A 22,074-nucleotide genomic window follows, 5' to 3' on the forward strand; every position below is an offset into this window, starting at 1 on the left:
CAACATCACATGTCACAGTGTGCAAAGTCAATAGCCTTAAATCAAACTCTGGTAAATGCTCGGGCAGGAATTTTCTTACTTTGCCTCTTTGTAAATGTCGATGATTATGGATGGAAATATGTTTCCACCGGTTTGTGCGGGTAGGGTGAAATCGACGTTTACCCACATTTACTGATAATAATCTAGTACTTTCAAACCTATTTATAGCCTGTCTCTGCTTTGGGTTAGGGAAGGGATGGCTGGATGGGGCAATGGCTCCCTCTTGTGTCCCGTAGATGGAGTCTCTCCTCAGTGCTCTAGCCAGGATTTTGGTTAGTTTGGCTTTCTGATATTGTCCTATCGCGCCGTTGAAACGGTTCCTTCCCCTGTGCAATCTCACCCTTTCTGCACTGCATTTCACCAGCCGCCCCGTTACCCAGTTATCTGCATCTTTTAGCCTGGAGCCCTTCACAATCCTCCCACACCAAAATAATTTGGTAGTGTCAGTAAATTTCCCCTCTCACTCTTCACCCTGTAATCCTAGGCCATTAATTAAATATTGAACAGTCCTGATCCTATCTGTGATCGCTGGGACCCCTGTTAGCCCACAGCAATTGTTCCCACCCCCACCCCGCCACGCCTACATCTGTGCCCCTGACAGCACCGAACTCCAGGGCCGACCTCCTGGGCAACTCTGCGCTCCCCACTAGCCACAGCTCCCCCTGTGTCAGTCAGCACCGCTGCAGCCTGCCTCCCTTGTGCAAGCCCCCCCGCCATGCAGCCCCCCCAGCCACCACCTGCATGTCCGCGGTTCCTTGCCTCACAGCTCTCCATCGCCCCTCCCCCCACGCAGAGGGATCAGACTCCCCCACAGGGCAGCAACAGGCCCATGTTCAACCATCCAGTTTTCTAGGGGATCCTTTTAAAATTAACATCTCCTCCCCCCACTGGGAAATAAACAACTAAATCCCTCTCCGTCCCGGGTGGTCTCAACCGTCAGAGCGCCCCGCAGACCCCAGCTCTCCCAGGCCTGTGCCCCCAAACACCAGCTGCAGGATTTCAGCTCTACCCTTGCCCCTCTGGAGGGGATCCAGCCGGAAACAGGCCCCCGGCTCAGACTCCAGCCTGCCAACGACTTGCCCCTTCCCTCCTGCAGACAGACCGCTCCACTGAGGTACGCGGCTGAGGGTTCGGTTGCCCTGAACCCCGCCCTCTGGGCTTCTTGAGGCTGGGCCTGTTGCTCTTCGGTCACACTGCGAGGGGAACCATGTTTAATCCCCCCCCCGGACCGACAAAATTGAAGTGAGTTTTAATCTGAATGTTTGCCCTGGTGCTGTGGGCGTCCTCCAGGAGGATGAGGGCAGCTCGTTCATGGGAGCAGAGCGGGTTGCAGCCAGTCTCTCCTGCGGTGACAGGTAATTTACTAGTCATAGGAGCAGTGACCTGACCGGGGGGCTCCGACACTGCTGGTCTGTGCTCTCACCAGTACGCTGCTGGCAACTCCGCATTGGCCCTGGCTCAATCCCTCCTGTTGGAGCTGCTCTGCTTTGTACAAATCATTAAACAGCCGAGGGACGGGAACCTGGTTCTGTCATATCCCAGGTGAATGCGCTAATCGCAGGGCCACGGAGTCTTGCTCCTTCTCAGCCCCAGTGAATATTTCACAGCCTCATTGAATATCAGGGTTGGAAGGGACCTCAGAAGGTCGTCTAGTCCCAGAGGTGAAAGTAAGCTGGTACGCCCCGGTACGGCGTACCGGCAAGAGCCAGTGCACCATACCAGGGTGGATCGGCTTCCGCAGGTGCAATTTAAAGGACCTGCAGCTCCCAGCAGGCTCCGGGGACATTTAAAGGGCCCGGGGCAGTAGTGGTGGCCGGAGCCCCGTCCCTGGAGCTCTGCTGCCGGAGCCCTGGGCAAGCAATGGCAGGGCTCCGGGGATGATTTATTCATGGCGGGGTTGGACGGTAGGAAAGGGTCGAACAATAATTATTTAATGACAGTTGAGGTTAAGGTGCAAAAAGTTAAAACTTTATAACTCTTCAAACAAAATTATCAACATCTCATGTCAAAACGTACAAAGTAACCAGCCTCAAATCAAGCCCTAATAAGCTTTCATGCAACGTTTGTCTGTAAATTTCAATGACCATCGATGGAAATATATTTTTGTCGGCTTGTGTGCGTATGGCGAAATCGCTGTTTACTGACAGAAGTCTTGTCCTTCCAAGCCTACTCATACCACAGGGGAGTGCCTTAACCCCTTGGACATTCACACCATGTTCCAACCTGCTGTCCTTTGTCCTACCTGTGTGCAGAGAACTCCTGCGGGGCCACGCCAGTCAGGTAGGTAGGGGAATGCCTAGTTTGAGAATCCCTCTTCAGGGTCGTGGGGGCACAGGAGAGGCCTCCAAACTCTGGGTCAGCATCAGCAGCTGAGCGTTGATTTAGTTGGGGGTTGGTCCTGCTTTGAGCAGGGGGTTGGACTAGATGACCTCCTGAGGTCCCTTCCAACCCTGATGTTCTATGATCCTTTTCTGTGATATTCAACATGTGTCTTTCAAACTGGTTTGACAGGATGTCCCTGGTCTCTCTGACAGAGCAGCAGCAGGAACTGAGTTCCTGAGCAGAAAACAATTAGAGTGGTGTGTGAAAAGGGGAAGGAGAGGGAGTGTCTGCTCTGTGGTTTGCCCCATAGATGAACTTTGTTCCTTAGGGGCCACTGAACTTTGCTGTATCAGCTACCAAAAGGGAAGCTTTTTGCTCCTTCCTGACTGCGTTTGCAGCCGTTTTACAACGGCACCAGGAAATGCCCGTGTGCTGTCCCCAGCTGCTCTGGTCCCCAGCTGAACTGTCCTTTCAGAAGGGCTCTTTGTTTTCATGGCCAGAGTTGATTTCTTCCAATACTTCTTGTCCTGTTTGGCTGCAGCTATGAGTCACCCTGGCCAGGCGTCTTCAGCTGTGTGTTGAACTTCCTCCTGTCAGTGAGCGAAGAGGGGAACGGCAAAGTAGAAATTCGCTTTTCTTTGTTCTAAATCATGATCTGTTCAAAAATGGAGCCTGCTACTCCCGATTTTAGCCCCTCTTATTGGCTGTGTAAAAGCATCAGGGTACCCGCAGTGGTGACTGACGTCAGGCGACGGTACCATACTTAGATGTTCCTCCCCTGCCTCAGTTGTTTATGTCCCAACACTCACCCTCCAACCAAAGTGAATTGGAATGTCTACTAAAGTCTCCTTCCATGTCTAATGTATTTTGTCCTCTGCACCATCCAAACTTATGGCCTTATGGGTAAATTCCTCCCTCCATTTCCCCATGCATATTTCTCCAGCATCTGGGCCAGCTAACTGTCCTGTGTGCTGCAGACTGGATGTTCTCTGTCCTCTCTTCACTCCCTTTCCTATTCCCATTGACCTCCATGGGGTCACTCCAGATTTGCACTGGAGTTCCTGAGATCAGAATCTGGCCCTGCTCCACTGGCATGGGTGGAGTCACTCTGGATTTACACCTGGGGTCATGGAAAGGAGAACCTGGTTCCTCATCTCCTGTCTGATGTTAACCTGGCCAGTCTTTTCCTGTATCCTCATATCTTAGCTGTCCTCTCTCACTTATTTCTCCTCTTCTGCTATAGATAGCCTTGCTCACCCTTTCTACCTTTCCTTTTAAGGGTTGTTCCTGGAACTGGATTTGGGAAGGATCCTCTCTGCTGATTTTATTTCCTATTTGAATCAGGGATCCTACCATGGAAACCCTTGTTTGGAGCTAAGGTCACTTAAGTGCAAAACCCGCCCATGCAATTCCAGGGATTAAAAAAGGAAATGTCTAGTTAAAGGACACATTTAACTTAACTTACCATACCACCCACACATCACGTTAAGCTAGTGCCGCCTGGGTGCGCTGCCAGAACAAACTCCCATGAACGATCAACAGAGGAAAAGAAGACAATGCGCACATTGCATTCTGCTAGCTCGCATTCTAATGCAAAGTCTGAACTCTGTCTCCGGCAATGTTAACACACATTTATTTTTGACACCTCTGCCCTGGTTAAGTGTAGGATATGTTGTGAGAGTCTGGACTTGATGTTTGGAATTAGAAGTGGCTGGGGGTGCTAGGATTCCCTCTGAGATCTTTTTCTATCTAGAACACCTCGTCCAGTTCCAGGAGAATGCTCCGTCCAGTTCTCTGGGGTCCAAAAACTCAGTTCGACTCCAGCTTGTCACTGAGCCTACTTTATTAGGCAGCGGGGGTTAGGTACAGGGTGATAACATAGTTCCAAATCATGTCTCACACTCCACAATTTATTGACGTTTTTGCTAGTTACTACTTCTTGAATCTAGTTGGTTTGGACATCATATTGCTCATGTAAGGACCAGTCACTCTGCAGATGGTGGAAGGACCAACTGCTTGTGTCCTCACCTTGTGACACCTAAGACAGAAAATATCATGTTGCCTCATAAAATCCATGGTACGCCCACATCTTGATATTACGTGCAGGTTTGGTTGCCCCATCTCAAAAAAGATATATTCGACTTGGAAAAGGTTCGGAAAAGGGCAACAAAAATTATTAGGGGTATGGAACGGCTGCTGTCAAGGCTGATTCCCCACTCTGGCACTCCGAGTGCAGAAGGTGGGGGCCCGCAAGGATTCTAAAAATTAATACTGGCCACTCCAGGCTGGTATTAAACTCCCAAGGTTACAGCTTCTCTCTGACCTTGGATGGGTAGATGCTGCCACCACCCAAATGCAAAAAAACCCCTTGAAACCAGAAAGGCGCACTTGGGAATTCCTTCCGGTGGGGCACCCTCAAGCCCTTTCACCCCTGCTCCGGGGAAGAGCTGAGAAAGAAAAACAAAGGAAATCAGCAGTTGCCACCAGCTAATGAAACAGCATATACACAAACCTCTTCAGAAACCAAAAATCGAATTCTGTTTTTAACAAAGGTAAATTTTATTAAAAAGAAAATACATCTGGAACTTAGGCTTTTTGCTAGATCTTAAAAGAAAGTTACAAAAATTAAGCATCAAGATCGCTCTCTTGAGGCTCAGCTTAAAGGTTACAAGCAAAACAAAAGCATCTGGAGTTAATACAGAGGAGTCCACAATGAAAACTAAAAGAAATAATTCCTAATCACATCTTCCTAGGCATTCCCTGAATTTACTTACATTTCTGGGGTTCAGTTTAGGTAGGATCTGATGGTTTTTCATAGCTGGCTTAAAGCTTCTCAAAGCATAACTGCTCCCTGTTTCCCTCTTTCCTGGAGAACCACAACACACAGGCAAAGGGAAGGGTTTTTTTTCCCCATTTTAAAAAGTTCTAGCCCTCCCATTGGCTCTTTTGGTCAGGTGCCCACTATTTTGGTCAGGGCTTGTTAACCCTCTACAGGTAAAGCAAGTAGAGAACAGCTACCAAGAGGAATTTTATAGCTAACTGGCTGGCTGGGTGTCCATAAAAGGGAGCTACCCCCATCCCCCCTCATTTATCACAGCTGCCATATGAGGAAAGATTAATAAGACTGGGACTTTTCAGTTTGGAAAAGAGACGACTAAGGGGGGGATATGATAGAGGTCTATAAAATCATGACTGGTATGGAGAAAGTAAAGAAGGAAGTGTTATTTACTCCTTTTCATAACACACGAACTAGGGGCCACCAAATGAAATGAATAGGCAGCAGATTTAAAACAAACCAAAGGAAGTATTTCTTCACACAACGCACAGTAAACCTGTGGAATTCTTTGCCAGAGGATGTTGTGAAGGCCAAAACTATAATTGTATTCTAAAGAGAGCTAGATAAGTTAATGGATGATAGGTCCATCAATGGCCTCTGTTTACCAGGAATGGGCGACAGGGGATGGATCACTTGATGATTACCTGTTCTGTTCATTCCCTCTGGGGCACCTGGCACTGGCCACTGTTGGAAGACAGGATATTGGGCTAGATGGACCTTTGGTCTGACCCAGTGTGGCCGTTCTTATGTATATTTTAAGCATATCTGTTCCGGCTGGTCCCAGTTATCGCAAGTAGCTGGAAAACACCGTCTCCAGCACACAGCCTCTCACACCCTTGTTTACAGTTTAACCTTGTGCTCAAATCAAGCTATCCACAAGTTTACTCAAGCCTACAATGGGATGTGTGGGGACCATCTCGTATCTCTCCTCCACCCACCCACCCACCCCCGTTCCCACTCATCCCAACTTTCTCACACAGTCAACCAATTTGTACGTGCAATTGCTGATGGCTTCCTATTGCACTCTGCTTGCAGAAACCATGTCCAGCTCTCCATGCCAGGAACGCGTACCTCACTTAAAATCCCTCTGGCACTACACTAAGCATTCCTATTGCACTGTGGGCAGGTCTACACTACCCGCCAGATCAGCGGGAAGCGATCCATCGATCCCCGAGCGCTCTCCTGTCGACTCCAGTATTCCACCGCTGCAAGAGGCTCAAGCGGAGTCGACGGGGGAGCGGCGGCAGTCGACTCAGCGCTGTGAAGACGCTGTGGTAAGTCGACCTAAATACGATAATGTTCTGCCAACGTTCTTAATCCAGCCGGATAGTTAGACGGTGTCTTGTTTTCTTTTGGATTCTGTTCTTAAAAGCGGAAATATTGTTCAGTTTCACTGGGCCCCTGCAGTCACACTCCAGTCTGCCATATTCCTGGACAGGATCCCATCCTCGCCTCCAAATTCCGGGCCTTTCGCTCTTTGCACAACGGAAGTCATATAAAGGAACCACAGAGACACCAGATCTATTTAACTATTTAAATGCCCATGCACTCCGTATTATATCCGAAGATTTCAGATTCATCAGCTTGGAAATGACAACAGGGAGTCCACTGAGAATGTGATAGAAGCTCTACAAGTTTATTGAAAGGGAGGCTCCTATACACTACAGTTAGACAACGAACATTGTGAGGGCCAGGGCCCAAGGCTGGAACTCATGGAAGAGGGTGAATGGAAGTTCTGCTTCGTCTCTGAGGGACCAAGCATATGTGTCGTGGTTACACTCCAAGAGAAGAAGTGGAAGATGAACAGACCCTTCGTGGAGAACCTTGCTTGAGCTGGACTTTTGTTTAGACTTTGGTTTACTTGGACTTTCGTTATCAAGAAAAAAAAAAGGAGGAATTGAGTGAAGTGGCCTACGTTTTCCAAGATTAAGGTAGGACCGTTTCACAGTGCACAAGAGACAGCATTCCACACATTTTATTAACTATATTTTAATAAAACCTGTGTATTACAATTGCATTTAACTCATGGCCAAAAGCATTGGACAATCAGGTGAGCAGACCTAGTCAGCTTTGACATCTGTACACTTGTGACTATAGAGAGACTGATCTGCTTTCCCAGTGCTGGCTGACTAAAAAGGGAGAGAAACCCAGAGTTTCAACCCTGCTGAGTATAAGAGCTCTGTCAAACTCCGCTTCACAAACACTCTACGTCTGTGAAGTTTAGTTCTGTCCCGGACCAGAACTTCTATCCTTTGGATTTCTTGAGTAGTTCAGCGCTGCAAATATTAAGTGCTCTGTACTATCAGAATTTATGTCAAAGTTTAGGAGATGCCTCCAATTTGGATAAGCAAGAATGTGTTAGCTAGGATTCGGACAATGAAGATTTGATTACATCTAAAACAGGGAGCTTAGGGGTAGTTGATAAATGCAAAGATCTGCTGTATAAACAGAGTGTAAAAGTGGCACTTTTTTACAGGACAGGCCTGTTCCTTTGGTGTATTGGAGGCTACGTCTGGATGCCAAGCTAGGAGGGTGATTCCCAGCTCAGACACATACTGCTGCCGGCTCGGCAGGGGTATAAATAATTGTGAAGCCGTGGTAGCATTTTTTTTGCTGATGTAGCTATGCTGGCAAAAACCCTTCTTTTGCTTGGGGATCTGGTACAAGCTACACTAGCAAGAGGACTTTCTTAGTGGTATAAACCGAGTACACTAGGAGGCTTGGCCAGTATAGCTATGCTGGTGCAAATGTCTCACAAACCTTTCAAGTGTACACAAGGCCTGCAACCCATTAGAGAATGAGTTGCACAGATGTAACGAAGGCTTTGGCTACACTACAGAGCCAATGTCGGCACAGTGTAGACGCACCGTATGCTGATGTTTCCATTTTTCTGCTTGTGTAGGAATGCCACCTCCCTGGACCATGTTAGCCACAACCACAGATGTGCTCTTCTGTTGGCATTGCTGCATCTACACTGGGTTTTTTCCCGGCATAGCTATGTCATATGCGGGTGTGTTTTTTTTAATACCCTTGACCGACACAGTTACGCCAGTATAAGTTTTAAGGGTAGTCCAGGCCTAACTTGTTCTGCAGAATCTTTCCCTGGTGATGAGATGTGAGAAGGGAACAACTCATAGAGTCAGGGCTGAGGTTTTTCAGGATTGTCAGTTAGACAAAAACAGCTTTTTATTGGCCACTGGAGCATGTTTGATGCTTATCGGGAGACGGTGAACCTTGGGGATGCACAATGCTGTCACGCCACACCTTGAAAGATGATGTTGCACTCCTATTTTGATGTATCACATAGTTTCGTGACGCAAAATAAAACCAGTTTTCTTGCTTTCAGTCTCCATTTGAAAGCTGCAAATTGTACGGGAGTTTTCCATATTTCCCACAGATTACAAACACACACACTTTTAAAGAATATTAAACAAGTAACAGAAGTTACCGATTGTTGTTCTTCCGAATTGAAAGCACTGCCATTTACATGGATTTTCTCAGCATGTTGGTTATTTCATTTTGAATGCTTCCTCCAGGCTCTCCAGAGCCTGCTCTTTGGTTATTTTTTCCCAGTCCCCTGGGAGATCAGCTGGTTCAGCATGATACCTTTCAGCAAATTCTTGATTGAACTCCTTAAAAACAAACTTCCAGTAATCAGAGGCGTTGATGCTGGGGTCCGGCTGGATGCGCCAGTTGGGAAAAATAGTGCGATAATCTTTAAAAGGATGATCCTTCCATTGTGTCTCCGGGCATTGGAATATGCAATTGGAAACCACAGCAGAGGAGCATAATTCATAAACTAGTATGTTTGTTTCAACGCATTGGTATGTCCCTAATCCTTGAGGCCGATGTACCGATGCAAAATGCTCCTTATGATCAGTACCTACTGCCTCACACGGGACTTTACAGAATGGACACTGCTTCCCACAGCCAAACACTCGCTTGAAGATTTCATCCTGGGGCTTCACTGACAGAAGGGAGAGTTTAGACTCTGTTTCCAAATTTTTAAATTCAGCTAAGATTTGTTGCGCCAGTTGAGAAAGAGAAGTCTGAATAAAAGCAGTGAATTTCCCAGTGTTAACTGTGTTTATAAACCGTATCCCCACTAAGCTGTCTTTGGAAATGACCAGATCTTTCTGCAGCACTTTGCAAAAGTTGTCTATAAAGGCCAAGACTGTGTTAGACTTATCTTCGGAGTTTTCCAGAGCACCCCTGACTCTCTCTATTACAGTGGATAGAATCTCTCTCTCCAAATCTTCCAGGCCTTCATTTTCACTGTAGTGATCAACCAGGTGTCTCTGTATCCAGGTTTTCACAAAATCTTCATAGTTTTCAATATATCTCACATAGTTGTAAAAATCATCTTCCTCCAACAATTTTTTCTGTGTGGTAAATTGGAAAAAGCCTCGGCTGGCGTAATCAATGGACTGTCCACTTCTGAGAATGTCATCTGATATTGCTATTCCTAGCCTCTTATTCATATAGTCCACCAGGGCAGGCTTCAAACACTGGTCACAGAAATCCCTGGCTCTCTTGTGACTTACCTCTTTGTCTAGGTAAAGATCTTTCAGGATGGAGAAATACTGAAGTTTAAGTTTCTTCTGACTTTTCTGAGGGTCAGTTTCTTTCATAAAATTATCATGGATTTCTTGAAACACACGAGCAGCTTCTCCCAAAATGTGAAGCTTCAGGTCAACTTCAAAGCAGCCACTTGTGTGAAGTTTTGAAACATCCTCCTGTTGGAGTCTCTCATTGATCATACACAGCAATTCTCTGCAATAGATTTCATCATAGTCTGCTTTGGAATTTGCTTTCTCATCAATGTAAGCAGAGCACTGGTGCATTAAGGATGTAGCAAGTTCCTCTGCTTTATGCCAGTTTTCCTTTGTGAACAGTTCCTTCAAAGTTTCAGACCATGCTAAATCTAAGTGTTCTTTTTTCATTGTGAAAGAACTCATTGAATAATGTAGCAAGCTCCCAGCTTCTTGATGCATCAGTCTCCCTCGAACCTCCAGGTCCTCTTCCAGCAGGCTTTGCATTTCTTGAAAAATGGTTCGCTTCATTGAAGAAAATAACATTGACTCGGACAACACCCCTCTCCACATTGCCTGGAATTCCCGCTCCAGTTCCTCATTGTTCAGTTTACGCTCGCGACTCCTGCAGTCTTCCAGAAGCTTGTCAACCTCTTGTTCAATTATTTGCCTGAACTCAGCCTCGCTATTGTAATACCTACCATGGCGCTTTCTATTGTTCTTTGCTCTCTCCAGCTGTTGGTGTGAATAACGGTGAAACGTAGATGTCGTGCTTTTTGTGCTCCTGACGAAATCTTCTTTGATTTCTAACATATGAGTGGCTGTTGCTCCACCTTTTATATATTTTTCCAAACACTCAAAAATCTTGTCTTCTTCATGCTGCAGTTTCTGCTGGGTTTCCCGACTTAACTGGGTGAAGATCTCGCTCTCCAGTTCCTCTGGTGCCTGATTCTGGATGAAAGTTTCTTGTTCGGACAGCCAGAGATGCATCTTCTTTTGGAATTCCCATGCCAGTTCAGAAAACTTGGTAGACAGCTGGTTGTAGGCCTCCGTGGCAAGGGGGTTTCTGAAGCTGAAGCAGAAGTTCTCATGCTTCAGTGCGTTCCACAGGCTCTTCACCCATTCAATAAACTGGGGGATGTTTTTGGGAGGAATCTCAACTGAATGGATCCTTATCAACTGAAACAGGTGTTTCTTCAGCTTCCCCACGCTCTCACTGTATTCCAAGTTCACTGGCGCCATGGGAGGGACTCCGTGCCACAGGCTGGGGAGGTGCCAATCTTGTATTTCTGGATCATAGTCCATAATATCTGAGAATGTCACCTCTTTGTGTAGTTTTTCCATCTTTGCTGCAGCTATGGTCATTTCATCCAGCTGCTCCAGGAGGTGCTTCCTGTCCCTCATGTTTTGTCCATGCGCAGACACATCACTGACATTGTGATGCACAAATAAACACTGGGGTTTTTGCCTGATTTCCTTTATTCTGAGAAAGGCATGGACCATAATTTGCAGAAAATCCTTCATTTCGTTGACTTTCTCCATGGCCATGTTAACGATGGTTATGTCACTCAGTCCAATCACCAGTGTGGCCAGCTCACTGTCATGTTGATAACTATCCTCCAGCTTGGCTGTTTCAGGGGCTTTCAGGCCTTCTGTGTCTATCACCAGGATGAAATCACAGCTCAGGTCCTCCTGAAAGTTCTCTGCCACTTTAATGAGCGACATGAAGGCTCCTTGTGTACTTCGGCCACTGCTCACTGCAAATGGCAGGCCAAACATGGTGTTGAGGAGGGTGGATTTCCCAGTGCTCTGCACTCCCAGCACCGTTAGAACCAGCATTCTGGACTTTTCCCCCAGCTTGACATGGAGCTGGGTCAGAACATCTGTCACCCACTGCAGTGGGATGTTGGAGGCATCTCCATCAATCAGCTCCATGGGAAACCCTTCCAGCATCAGGTCAGCTGCTATGCCTGGGAGACGGGTGAATTGCTTTTCGCTTTCTGCCCTTTTGCCTTCCTTCACCATCGCGTGTTCAGCCTCATACAACTGCCCCAGCTCACGCATGAAATGCTCCACCCCTAGGGAACCGGCAGAGATGAATTCACCCAGTTCTTCTAGCTTTTGTGGGTCACCTGCCAAAGCATTATACTTAGCTTGTAGTCTGGAATGTTCATCCTTAGCAATGTGATCCAGCGTATATTTCAGCCATATGAGGAAGTGATGTTTTTCGACTGCAGTCAGTTGCTCTAGTCCACTGATAAATTTAATCAGCCCATCGTTAAGCTCACAATTATTTTGCTGGACATGAAGCTCTGACAGTTTTTCTTTCAGCTGCACTTTATAGTCTTCAGGAGGGACAGTCCCTTGTTCTTTCATTCTGCACAGCTCTTTTTCAACTTTAGTCAAGGTATTCCACAGATCTCCTTGGAGTTTCAGCATTTCTGTCTTGCAGTTGGCCACATCTCTCATGTTCATGGTAATTTCTCTAGCCCACTCGCTTCCGCTCTGACATTCCTCACAGTCCTCATCTACCAGGATACCTAATTCACGTGCTGCTGTAGCCACAGCTTTCATATTTACTCTCTTATTAGAGGAGTTCATTATGCTTCGTATCGTGTGCTGGAGATTTTCTACAAATTCTGTCTCATTTGTGGTGTTGCTTTTCTCCAGCACGTTTAATTTGTTCAGTTTCAGCACTGGGGCTAATTTACTAAGGAAACCCAGAGTTTGACTACATTTCTCAGCCTGGGCACTGAGGATGAAGTAGTATTCGGTGGCTGAGCCCTGCAGAGATGATAACAGTGCATATTGTCTCTCACTGATGCTCTCAGTAACTATGAACACTGCTGAGGAGACCTCTGTTAAAAAGCTGAACTGCAGCCAGTGCGACTCAATGTCTCCGCGCAGATTTGTAACCGCGATGGGTTCTGGGAAAAGATCTGAGCTCTCCTTCCCCGAAGGGAAATACCAGGAAATCTCCACCAGCCCATCTGCAACTTCCCGAGGGACATTCCCAGACTCCATGTCATGATGGATGAAGAAATCATGGTGCTGCTGGGAGGGGCTGAGAACCTTATTGAGGAGTTTCGACTTGGAGAAGCTGCAGCTCCCTATCCGCACAAAGGAAATGGTTGGCATTGACGTGAGCACCAGGCTCTCCTCTCTGAACCCTCTGCTCTCTGCCAGGGAGTGCGGCCTCCACTTCCTCACAATGTCCCTCATGGCCCACAGCATTAGGGTGCACTTGGGGGTGTCGAGGGCGGGTAGCAGCAGAGGGAGGGCAAACTGGCACATGGACATTTTGGACAGGATCTCCTGCTGTAGGAAACTGTCTGAGCAAAGCAGCACGGCACAGAGAACATCAAGAGGGTTCAGAGAAGCTCTAGCATCCATGTTGCTATGATGAAGAGCATTGCCACCATCGCCTTGTCCCCCGTTCTCCGCACTGCTGGCTTGGTCACCAGGTGCTCCCTGCCCAAGGCTCGTGTTTCTGGCTGTCCCATTCAAAGCCATGACCTTCCTCATAAAATGCCACGGTAAATCCCCTAATGCCCGAGGAATCCAGTTCTGTAGATTTTCTTGGTTTATTTCTTGGAGATCCCTCAACCCCAGCTTCATGCTTCTGTGCTGCTCCATCTTCAGCGTGACCAGGAGGTTCTGGAGTGCTCTCTTTCTCTCTGCAGAAAGAGGTGAAAGCATGAGCAGGTTTCAGAACTGATATTTAAAATATAGAATTTTTTTGGCAAGTCTCTTTTGACACTGAACATTGGTGCACACTAGGGGTGGTGAAAACTGTGGTCTTCACTTTCAAGCATGAGCGAAAGAGAGGGAGAAACCACGTAAAAGATTTTGGAGCATGAATGGATGAAGAAATGATCAATGAAGCTAAACTTTTCAGTTCTATTCCATTACCTCTTCTATTCCTTGCAACCTGTTCTGTTCTCTTTGTGCAAATTTAAAGAAACCAACCTACCAACCAACCAACCCAACCCACCAAAGCAAACAACCCCAACCAACCAACCAAAATAAACTCTTTGCCCCAGAATCTTCAAAAATATTTAGGCCCCTAATTTCTATTGATTTTATGCTTTTCTCTCACTGAACATTTGCAATGAGTCATCCCCCACGCTCTTTTCTCCCTCATAAAAGGACAGTCACAGCAGCAAATCCTTTCAGACAGCTCTTTGCAACTTGAGCTGTGAAACCCAAAGCACACAAAACTTGTGCTTAATTCTGCATCATTTAATGCGGGTGTTTCTATTTGGATCCAATTGGTTCCAAGCTGGTGGAGAACCAAGGATGTACAAACAAGGGTGTTTGCTTGCTAAGGTAGTTTCTCCATGCTTAGCTCACTGATTGTTGTTAAACAAGGAAATAAATAAGTTGGCAATTGCTAAATGCATCAAGTTGTGCTAACTTTGAAACTACATCTTTAACAGTTATAAGGATTTTCAAAACCACCTAGGGGATCTAGGCGCACATGTTATCTGGTGCAAGGATCTCACAGCTATGAGATATAATAACAGAAAAAACAATATGGACCAAAACCACTGTTGCTCCCACTGTTATATAATTGTAACAAATCTTATATAAAAAGTGCAACACATGACCAGAAAGGGTTAAGCATCCTGCAGGTTAATTGACCCAGAGTCAGCCTGTAGAGACATGTTAGAAATGGTAATTAAGGCCGTTCTATGGTAGATAGGCTAGAACTTTGAAATGCAAACCTATATTGTTAGAAATTAGAGGTAACGCTAATTGTATGTGTGTACTCATCTTGTTAAATGTTAGCCATGTAAACAGTGTGACAAAGCTCTGTCCTTGCCTCCGTGGGTCCCACGTTTCCTGGCGGATTTCGCTAGCCTCAGAGGCTCACTGTGACCCTCCACGTAACTCTTCTCTCTCTAGAGACAAGGGTCACACTCTCAGGGCCTCCTTCCTTGTGCCTGATATGGTGTGTACTACTCAGTCTCTCCAACAGCACAACTTCCTCCCACAGCTCCTGACATGCACACCCACCTGACTGACTGGGAGGCTTTTAACTAGTTTCAGCCAGCCCCTCGATTGGCTTCAGGTGTCCCAATCAACCTAGCGTTCTCCCTGCCTTCTGGAAAGTTCTTAATTGGCCCCAGGTGTCTTAATTGACCTGGAGCAGCTGCCATTTCACTTATCCTGGTACCAGGGATTTGTTTAGCCTGGAGCTAATATATCTATCTCCCACTACTTTTCTATAGCCATCTGGCCTTGCCCTGTCACAACAGACAGTTCCTGTCTGCCACTATAGCTACCGATTCAAAGATCAAAAGGGAATATTAACATTTAGATTAATCTTGAGTGCAATAATGTCATTGTCTAGATGCCTCTTTAAAGTTTGTGATAAGCTGCTTAATAGATAAATTATCTTATGTTGATCCATGTAGTTAATTACTGGTGAAGTTTAGGAAACAGAAGGTTACTTCAAAAGCCTATTGTTCATCCAGGACTGTGGTCAAGTGGCTGCTAGAACACTATATAAAAGACCCTTGGGTCCTGATCCTATCATCTCAGATCTGCTTAAGCTTCTTCAGGGGAAGTTTGAGTCGCAAGATTGAGATCACAGTCCTAAGCTGGAACACCCTGAATATGATATTGGACATTGGACTATAACCTATGAACTAAATTCTAAAAACTCTTTGCAACTACAAAGCTCACCATCTCTGCTATGAATCTGAATTTCAAGATTGCACTCATGTCTGTACACATATTAATCTTTTAACCTATACACTCTCTTTTCTTTTTAAATAAATTTTAGATTAGTTAATAAGAATTGGCTGTAAGCGTGTATTTGGGTAAGATCTGAAATATTCATTAACCTGGTGGGTAATGTGTATGATCCTCTGGGACTGGTAGAATTTTTTTTATATGATGAATAAGATTATCAGTAATCCTCCTCATATTTAACTTGGGTGTCTGGGTGGAGGTCTGAGGCTGGGTTACTTTAAGGGGACTGTGTTGTTGGGTTCTGGGTAACCAGTGAGGTATTATAGAAGCTGTTTTATGCTGGCTTGGTGAATCTAAGCATTGGAATATCCACCAGCTTTGGTGATTGTCTGCCCCGTTTTTTGCAGCTCACACTAATTGAGTGACCTCAGCTGGCTTCCCTGGGACTCCAGTCAAACTGGGTGGAAGAGAAGAATCACTTCCCAGCTGTTCTTGCAGCCCTGAGGTTGAAGTAGTATGGGGCCCCTCCGGCATTTTCATTCTGCAGAGAGAAAGTCCAGTGCAAGGGGGGACTCTCAGGCTCTGCCTCTGCTTCCTATACAACCTTCCATCTCCTTTCAGTGTCCAGGTGGATTTTTCTAATGTCCAGGGTTTTTGCAGAGCAGATATTGCTGCTCTGAAAGATCCCCGACTGGTCTATTTCCCAACTGGTCCATCCCTTCCTTGCATCCACTGTTGATTGGTCCATTCCCCTGCAAGCCACAGCTGCCAGACCCTGCCCACCCAGGCCCTGGTTCCCAGCCCTGGGGAGGGGGATCCTGCGGGGGGGGGGGGGCTAACTGATGGCTGTCGCTGCATCCTGGGTTTGCACCAGCTGCCCTGCTACTGTGACAGGGTGTGACACCGCCTCCCACCTCCAGTGAGTACCCCCCACCACAGATGCCCCCTCCAGCACCCCCAACTGTGCCCCCAGCTCTCTCCCTCCCCCCCAGTTTTCCCCTGCTCTCCCCCTCCCCACTCTGGCAGTGTCCTCTTTTTGAGAACCTGGAACGTTCATAAAAGAAAATACCTTTAAGGAGTTCTTCCCCCATCATCTCTGGGTCTTGGTGAGTCTCTGATTCCTGGTGTGGATTTGAACCACCTAGAAAGACATTGTGGGTACTTAAAGATCCTCTTGATTAATTTCTCAAATGCATCTTTTTTCCTAGCCACACAAATAAGCCAACTCCAGGAGTGGGAGGCAGTCTCTAATTTCTGCAAAATAATCTGACAGGTGCAGTGAATTTCTCTTGAATTCTTGGTTCTTAAAGTACATCCCACATAGTGCAAATCCGGACGTTTTGCAGCATTGACAAAGGACATTCCACATTAATATGTGTGTATTTATGTGGGTGAGACACCTCTGATTTTTCACTCTGCTTTTAAATCCTATTTTAGATCTTATTGTGACTGAGTAGGGAGTATTAACCTGGTAATGTTGCATGGGAGTTTTACTAGTTTGTCTTCCACTAACACGGGGCGTGCCTCCGTTTCCCTGGGGTACTGCACCAATACTAGATGGGGATGGGAAACAAGGGGGTGACTTCACTGACAGATGATACTTGACGGCCAGCATGTAAAGGATGGCGGCTGCCCTTCGTAAACTGAGCCCAGGAGGGGGCTGGGGCCAGGTGACACCTTCTGCCTGGGAAATTGGACAAAGGCTGGAGGAGGGGCCGGGGTGTGTGGCTGGGCGAGGCAGCAGGACGGGGTTTCAGTTTGGAGCTGGCTGGGGAGACGGGGGGAGGCCCAGAACCCGGGACCTGACTGAAGGGTCCTGTTTTCTGTACCTACAAGCTCTGTTTTGGACTGTATTCCTGTTGTCTAATACAGTGCTTCTCAAGCTATCTGATGTGGGAGACCGGCAATTTTATTTTCCAGCATGCGCGCAGACCGGCAGCCGATGGCTCGCAGACCGGCACTGGTCCGCAGACCACCACTTTGAGTAGCATTGCTCTAATAAACCTTCTGTTTTACTGGCTGGCTGAGAGTCACGGTGAATTGCAGGACCCTAACTTCCCCCACACTGTGAGGCACTTATTCATTCCACACTTTCGTAGTTTAGCCCGAGCAACGTAGTCTCACTTTTCTTTGTTTACGCAGACTCTCAGCTTCGCTGGGTCAGTGTAGCCACATCAATGTATTTTTTGCTTTGTACCAAACGTGGCAAGAACAGAAGCTCACTAAGCAGAGGAGACGTATCTCTTGATGTAAACAAACAGGCGAAAAATCCAAATGTTTTTTTGCTTTTGGTGAAAACCAGTGTTGGGGACACTGGGACATGGCCACTAGGTAACTCGAGGGGATGGAAGACCACGAGTGTCGATGAAGCCCCCTCGCACTAGGCCCAGGTGTCCTTGCCCCCCCCCCCTCCTGCCTGGAGGCACTCGCAGCAGCTCTGCGTACTAGGCCCAAGTGTCCTTGGCCCCCCCAGCCTGGAGGCACACACAGCAGTTATGCTGAGAATCTGCAACAATATGTTGCAGAGTCAGACTGCCTGAAACTAAGCAAGGCCAAACAGGGGAGATATGGAAGAACAATGCTGAATAAAGCAGCTTTATGTATAGTTTAACAAATGATACAGAGAACCAGGGAACTAGCTGGGAACTGGATTGGCTGGCTATATGGATACTTGGGGCAGCTTGCTATTGGATAAGTATGCTGGGAAAAAGGATGTATAAAAGCCTGTGTAACTTCCTGCTCTGTTGTGCAGGATTTGAGATTTTATTCTCCCTGTACCTTTTTGCAGCTGCAAATAAACTTTTCTGTTTCTCCACCCTGTTGTGATTATTGGGTGCAGCACACCGGGTAACGAACCAACTCAAGCTGTTGTTCAGCCTCTCGGCACTGGGTGCCGGCAACACCAGGAGAAGGAAAAGAGTAAAACCTGGAGCTGAAGAGGGAGTAAAGATTACCCGAAATGTATACAAATACACCTAAAATCGAAGTACTTTCTGGAACCTTCTTGCTTGCCTAAAGTATATGAAGAATTAAATCTATATTTTATCTAGGCTCATGCATGCACACAAATGCAGGACAAAGCAAATGCTACGCAGGGAAGTTGCAGAGGAGTGACAGTCAGAGAAGGGGTTTTATCCTTCCAGGTCTTGTTTCTTACCAGATCCCGTTGTTTTTTTCAATCTCTCTGCCAGGTCTTCCTGGTTTATAGCCCTCAGCACCTTCCTAGTCACCTCCACACCATTCTCATCCTCGGAGCAACTGAGCAGCTCCTCCATTAGGGCTCTGGGGTCTGCCACCCGCAGTGTGCTCCAGGGGATGTTTCCAAAGCCTTCTTGCAACTGAATTTCACTCAGTTTGGATTTAAATGTCTCAAACTCTTCTCCCAGGTCTTCCACGGTTCCCAGCAGATGATCTCTCACCGTCTCCTCCATGCTGCTTCCTCAGAAGACGGACCACAGCCTCAGGAAACTGCTTCTAGGCATGCAAACAGGAAGCTCAACAATGATTTATTCTCAGAGACCAGCCAAAAACGAAACTAAAAACTCTCCAGTGCACACTGCATGGAACAGCCCCCCTCTCCCTTCCTTCAGAGCTGCTCCATCCAATGTGCACTGGACCAGGGCTGCGCATTTCGCTTTACACCCCAAATTCAGAGCCCCAAACGCTGAGCTGACACTTCTGATCTTAAGGAGCTACTTGTTGGTAGAGAAGTGACAGGTTATTAAGCCTCATTTCACCAAATTCATGCAGCGTCTGGGCTAGACTCATGCCCTCCAGATGGAGTCTTTCTGGTCGGCGGCTTCAGAGAATGACTCCTGTCTAAATGAATACCAGGAATAATGGAGCAGAAGTCACACCTTGTGGAACCACAGACTGTTGCTTTGGCGTAGGGTGACCAGGCAGGAAGTGTAAAAAATCAGGACGGGGGTGGGGGTTAGTAGGCTTCTATATAAGAAAAAGCCTCAAAGACCGGGACTGTCCCTATAAAATCGGGACATCTGGTCACCCTACTTAGGCCCAGTCTACACTTAAAACATAGGTCGACTTCACTCTGTTGCTCAGAGGTGTGAAAAATCACCTCCCTCTGCCCCATGCCATCCTAACAGCAAGAGGGGATGCATCTAGGTCAGCAGTGCTCAAACTGTGGGTCAGGACCCGAAAGTGGGTCGCGACCCTATTTTAATGGGGCCACCAGGGCTGACATTAGACTTCCCCACCACTTGGGGCCGAAGCCTGAGGGCTTCAGCCCTGGGTGGTGGGGCTCAGGTTACAGGCCCCATCAGGGTCTGAAGCCCTTGGGCTTCATCTTTGCCCCACGCCCCGCACAGGGCGGTGCGGGCTTGGGCAGGCTCAGGCTTCAATCCTCCCTCCTGAGGTCATAGAGTAATTTTTAGTGTCAGAAGTGGGCCACAGTGCAATGGAGTTGGAGAACCACTGATCTCGGTGAATGGAAGAATGCTTCTGTTGCCATAGCTACTGTTCAGGGAGGTGGTGTTGCTATGCCAACAGGAACACCCCTTCCAGCACTGCAGGCTGCATCTACCCCATGGGATTATGTTGGCATAGCTACAGCGAAGTAGATGTGCCGGAATAAACCACCATTGTGTAGACAAACACTGAGACCTGGTCTATGCTTAAAAGTTAGGTTGACAAAGCTACGGCGCGAATTCGTACCCTTGAGCGCTGTAGCTATGCCAACCTGACTCCTGGTGTGGTGGCAGCCAGGTCGATGGAAGAACTCTTCTATTGACCTCACTGGGGGCAGGTGGATTATCTACAGTGGTGGAAAGACCCCTTTCATTGCTGTAGGAAGTATCTACACTATGGCATTATAGCGGCGCAGCTGCACCACCATAGCCGTGCTGCCATAGTACCTGCAGTGTAGACGTGGCCTTAGTCAACGTTACGACCCAGACCCTGGCTTCCATGCTCATTCTCTCTCACTCTCACACACAGATCGAGAGAATCAAGAAACTACCAGTTTCTAGATCGCTTGGTAAACTGGGTGCGAGCAAACAATATACATTTTAATACAGCTAAATATAAATGTATACATCTAGGCACAAAGAACGCAGGCCATCATTACAGAACTTGGGCCTCTATCCTGGGAAGCAGTGACTCTAGGAAAGTCATGGTGGAGAACCAGTTGAACATGAGCTCCCGCTGTGATGCTGTGGCTAAAAGAGCTCATGTGATCCAGGCGAATCCCAAATCAGAGTAGAGAGGTTATTCTACCTCTACATTTGGCAATAGTGCGACTGCTGCTGGAATTCAGTATCCAGCTCTGGTGCCCACAATTCAAGAAGGATGTTGATTAACTGAAGAGGGGTCAGAGAAGAGCCAAGAGAATAATTAATGAATTGGACAACCTGCCTTAGAGGGATAGATCCTAGGAGCTCTATCTATTTAATTTAACAAAGAGAAATTAAGGGGTGACTTCATCCCAGTCTATAAGTACCTACATGGGAACAAATATTTAATAATGGGCTCTTCAATTTAGTAGAGAAAAGTCTAACGTGATCCAATGGCTGGAAACTGAAGCTAGATCAATTCAGACTGGAAAGAAGGTGTATATTTTTAACAGTGAGAGTAATTAACCACTGGAACAACTCACCAAGAATTGGGGTGAATTCTCCGTCACTGACAATTTTTAATTCAAGTTAGGTTGTTTGTTTTACAGATCTGCTCTGGAAATGATTTTGGGGCCGTTCTAGGACCTATGTTATCAAGGTCAGACTAGATAACCGCAATGGTCCCCGCTGGTCTTGGAATCTATGAATCTAGATTAGATTTTTTGCTACTAACCTTTCAGAAGAAGCCAAGGAAAGTATCAAGGAAGAGAAGAGAGAAGGAAATGGTTCCTGGGGGGTGGCAAAGGCACTGTGTGCATACCTTGGATCCTGGTGTGCCATTGTCACTCCTGTCAGTGAGTCTCTGGGCCCAGACTTTGAACTGTTTATATGGCTTGAACCTGCTTATCTCAAGGTGACTTGACAAGAAGAATGAGCTGAACCAGCAGTATTCAGCGGAGCAAGCTGTTATAAACTCTGCCTATTAAAAAGGTCTCTATTCTAGCAGAGTGGGAGCTCTGCTGTTCTGTCTGTGAGTCCAGATGCACAAAGTATTTATAGTGTTGCAGGGTTTTAAAGATGACGGCTTTACGTGCTCTAAAATCCCCATGCTGACTCAGATTGTTTTGACATTTGCTGTATCGCTGGGGGGGCTCAGAAATGTGCACAGAGCAAAACCGTAAAGGTGGAAAATTGGGTACATTTCCAACTGGGGGGGGGGGAAAGCAATTGCAGCCATCTGTGCTCACCCCCCCCCCCCCAAAACACCTCTCACCCCTCCACGCTGCTCCACCAAGCCAAGGCGACAGGGCTGTGCTTCCATCCGCTGCTCCCCGCTCAGGGGAAGGAACCTAGAGCTCCCTGTATTCCTCAAGCTGCCCCCAGCCATGGGAAAGGGGATCCAGGCTCACACTCCTCCTGATAAAGCTGCTTCTAGGTGGCAAGGAAAGATCACAGCTGGGCAGGGAGAGCAGGTGGGCTCAGCGCTGTGCAGTGGGGGTTATCCATGTCCCACTTCCCTCTCCCCATTTCAGGAATGTCCCCATTGACTCTGCACTGTTCCTGCATCCTCGCC

At 47.1% G+C, this 22,074-nt stretch overlaps 1 protein-coding gene across 1 annotated transcript; it reads right to left on the reverse strand.

The window, feature by feature from the left end:
- Positions 1–4,946: 4,946 nt before the first annotated feature.
- Positions 4,947–21,360, reverse strand: LOC311522653 (up-regulator of cell proliferation-like). The gene is made up of 4 exons (XM_084632109.1): positions 21,322–21,360; positions 18,587–18,903; positions 16,499–16,570; positions 4,947–13,406 (listed from the first exon to the last, which is right to left on the reverse strand). The coding sequence occupies exons 2-4, from the start codon at positions 18,858–18,860 to the stop codon at positions 8,707–8,709; spliced, it is 5,046 nt and encodes a 1,681-aa protein (XP_084488235.1). The 5' UTR covers positions 18,861–18,903; positions 21,322–21,360; the 3' UTR covers positions 4,947–8,706.
- Positions 21,361–22,074: the final 714 nt, after the last annotated feature.

Source organism: Lepidochelys olivacea (genome assembly GCF_965140295.1).
Source record: "Lepidochelys olivacea isolate rLepOli2 genome assembly, chromosome: 6".
In the NCBI taxonomy this organism is placed as follows: domain Eukaryota; kingdom Metazoa; phylum Chordata; order Testudines; family Cheloniidae; genus Lepidochelys; species Lepidochelys olivacea.

Coding starts and splice junctions, on each gene's coding strand:
- LOC311522653 (XM_084632109.1), bottom strand. CDS start 18,860: ATGGAGGAGACGGTGAGAGATCATCTGCTGGGAACCGTGGAAGACCTG. Junction 16,571..18,586: donor GAAAAAAACAACGGGATCTG/GTAAGAAACAAG, acceptor ATGTCTTTCTAG/GTGGTTCAAATCCACACCAG. Junction 13,407..16,498: donor GGGGGAAGAACTCCTTAAAG/GTATTTTCTTTT, acceptor CTCTTTCTGCAG/AGAGAAAGAGAGCACTCCAG.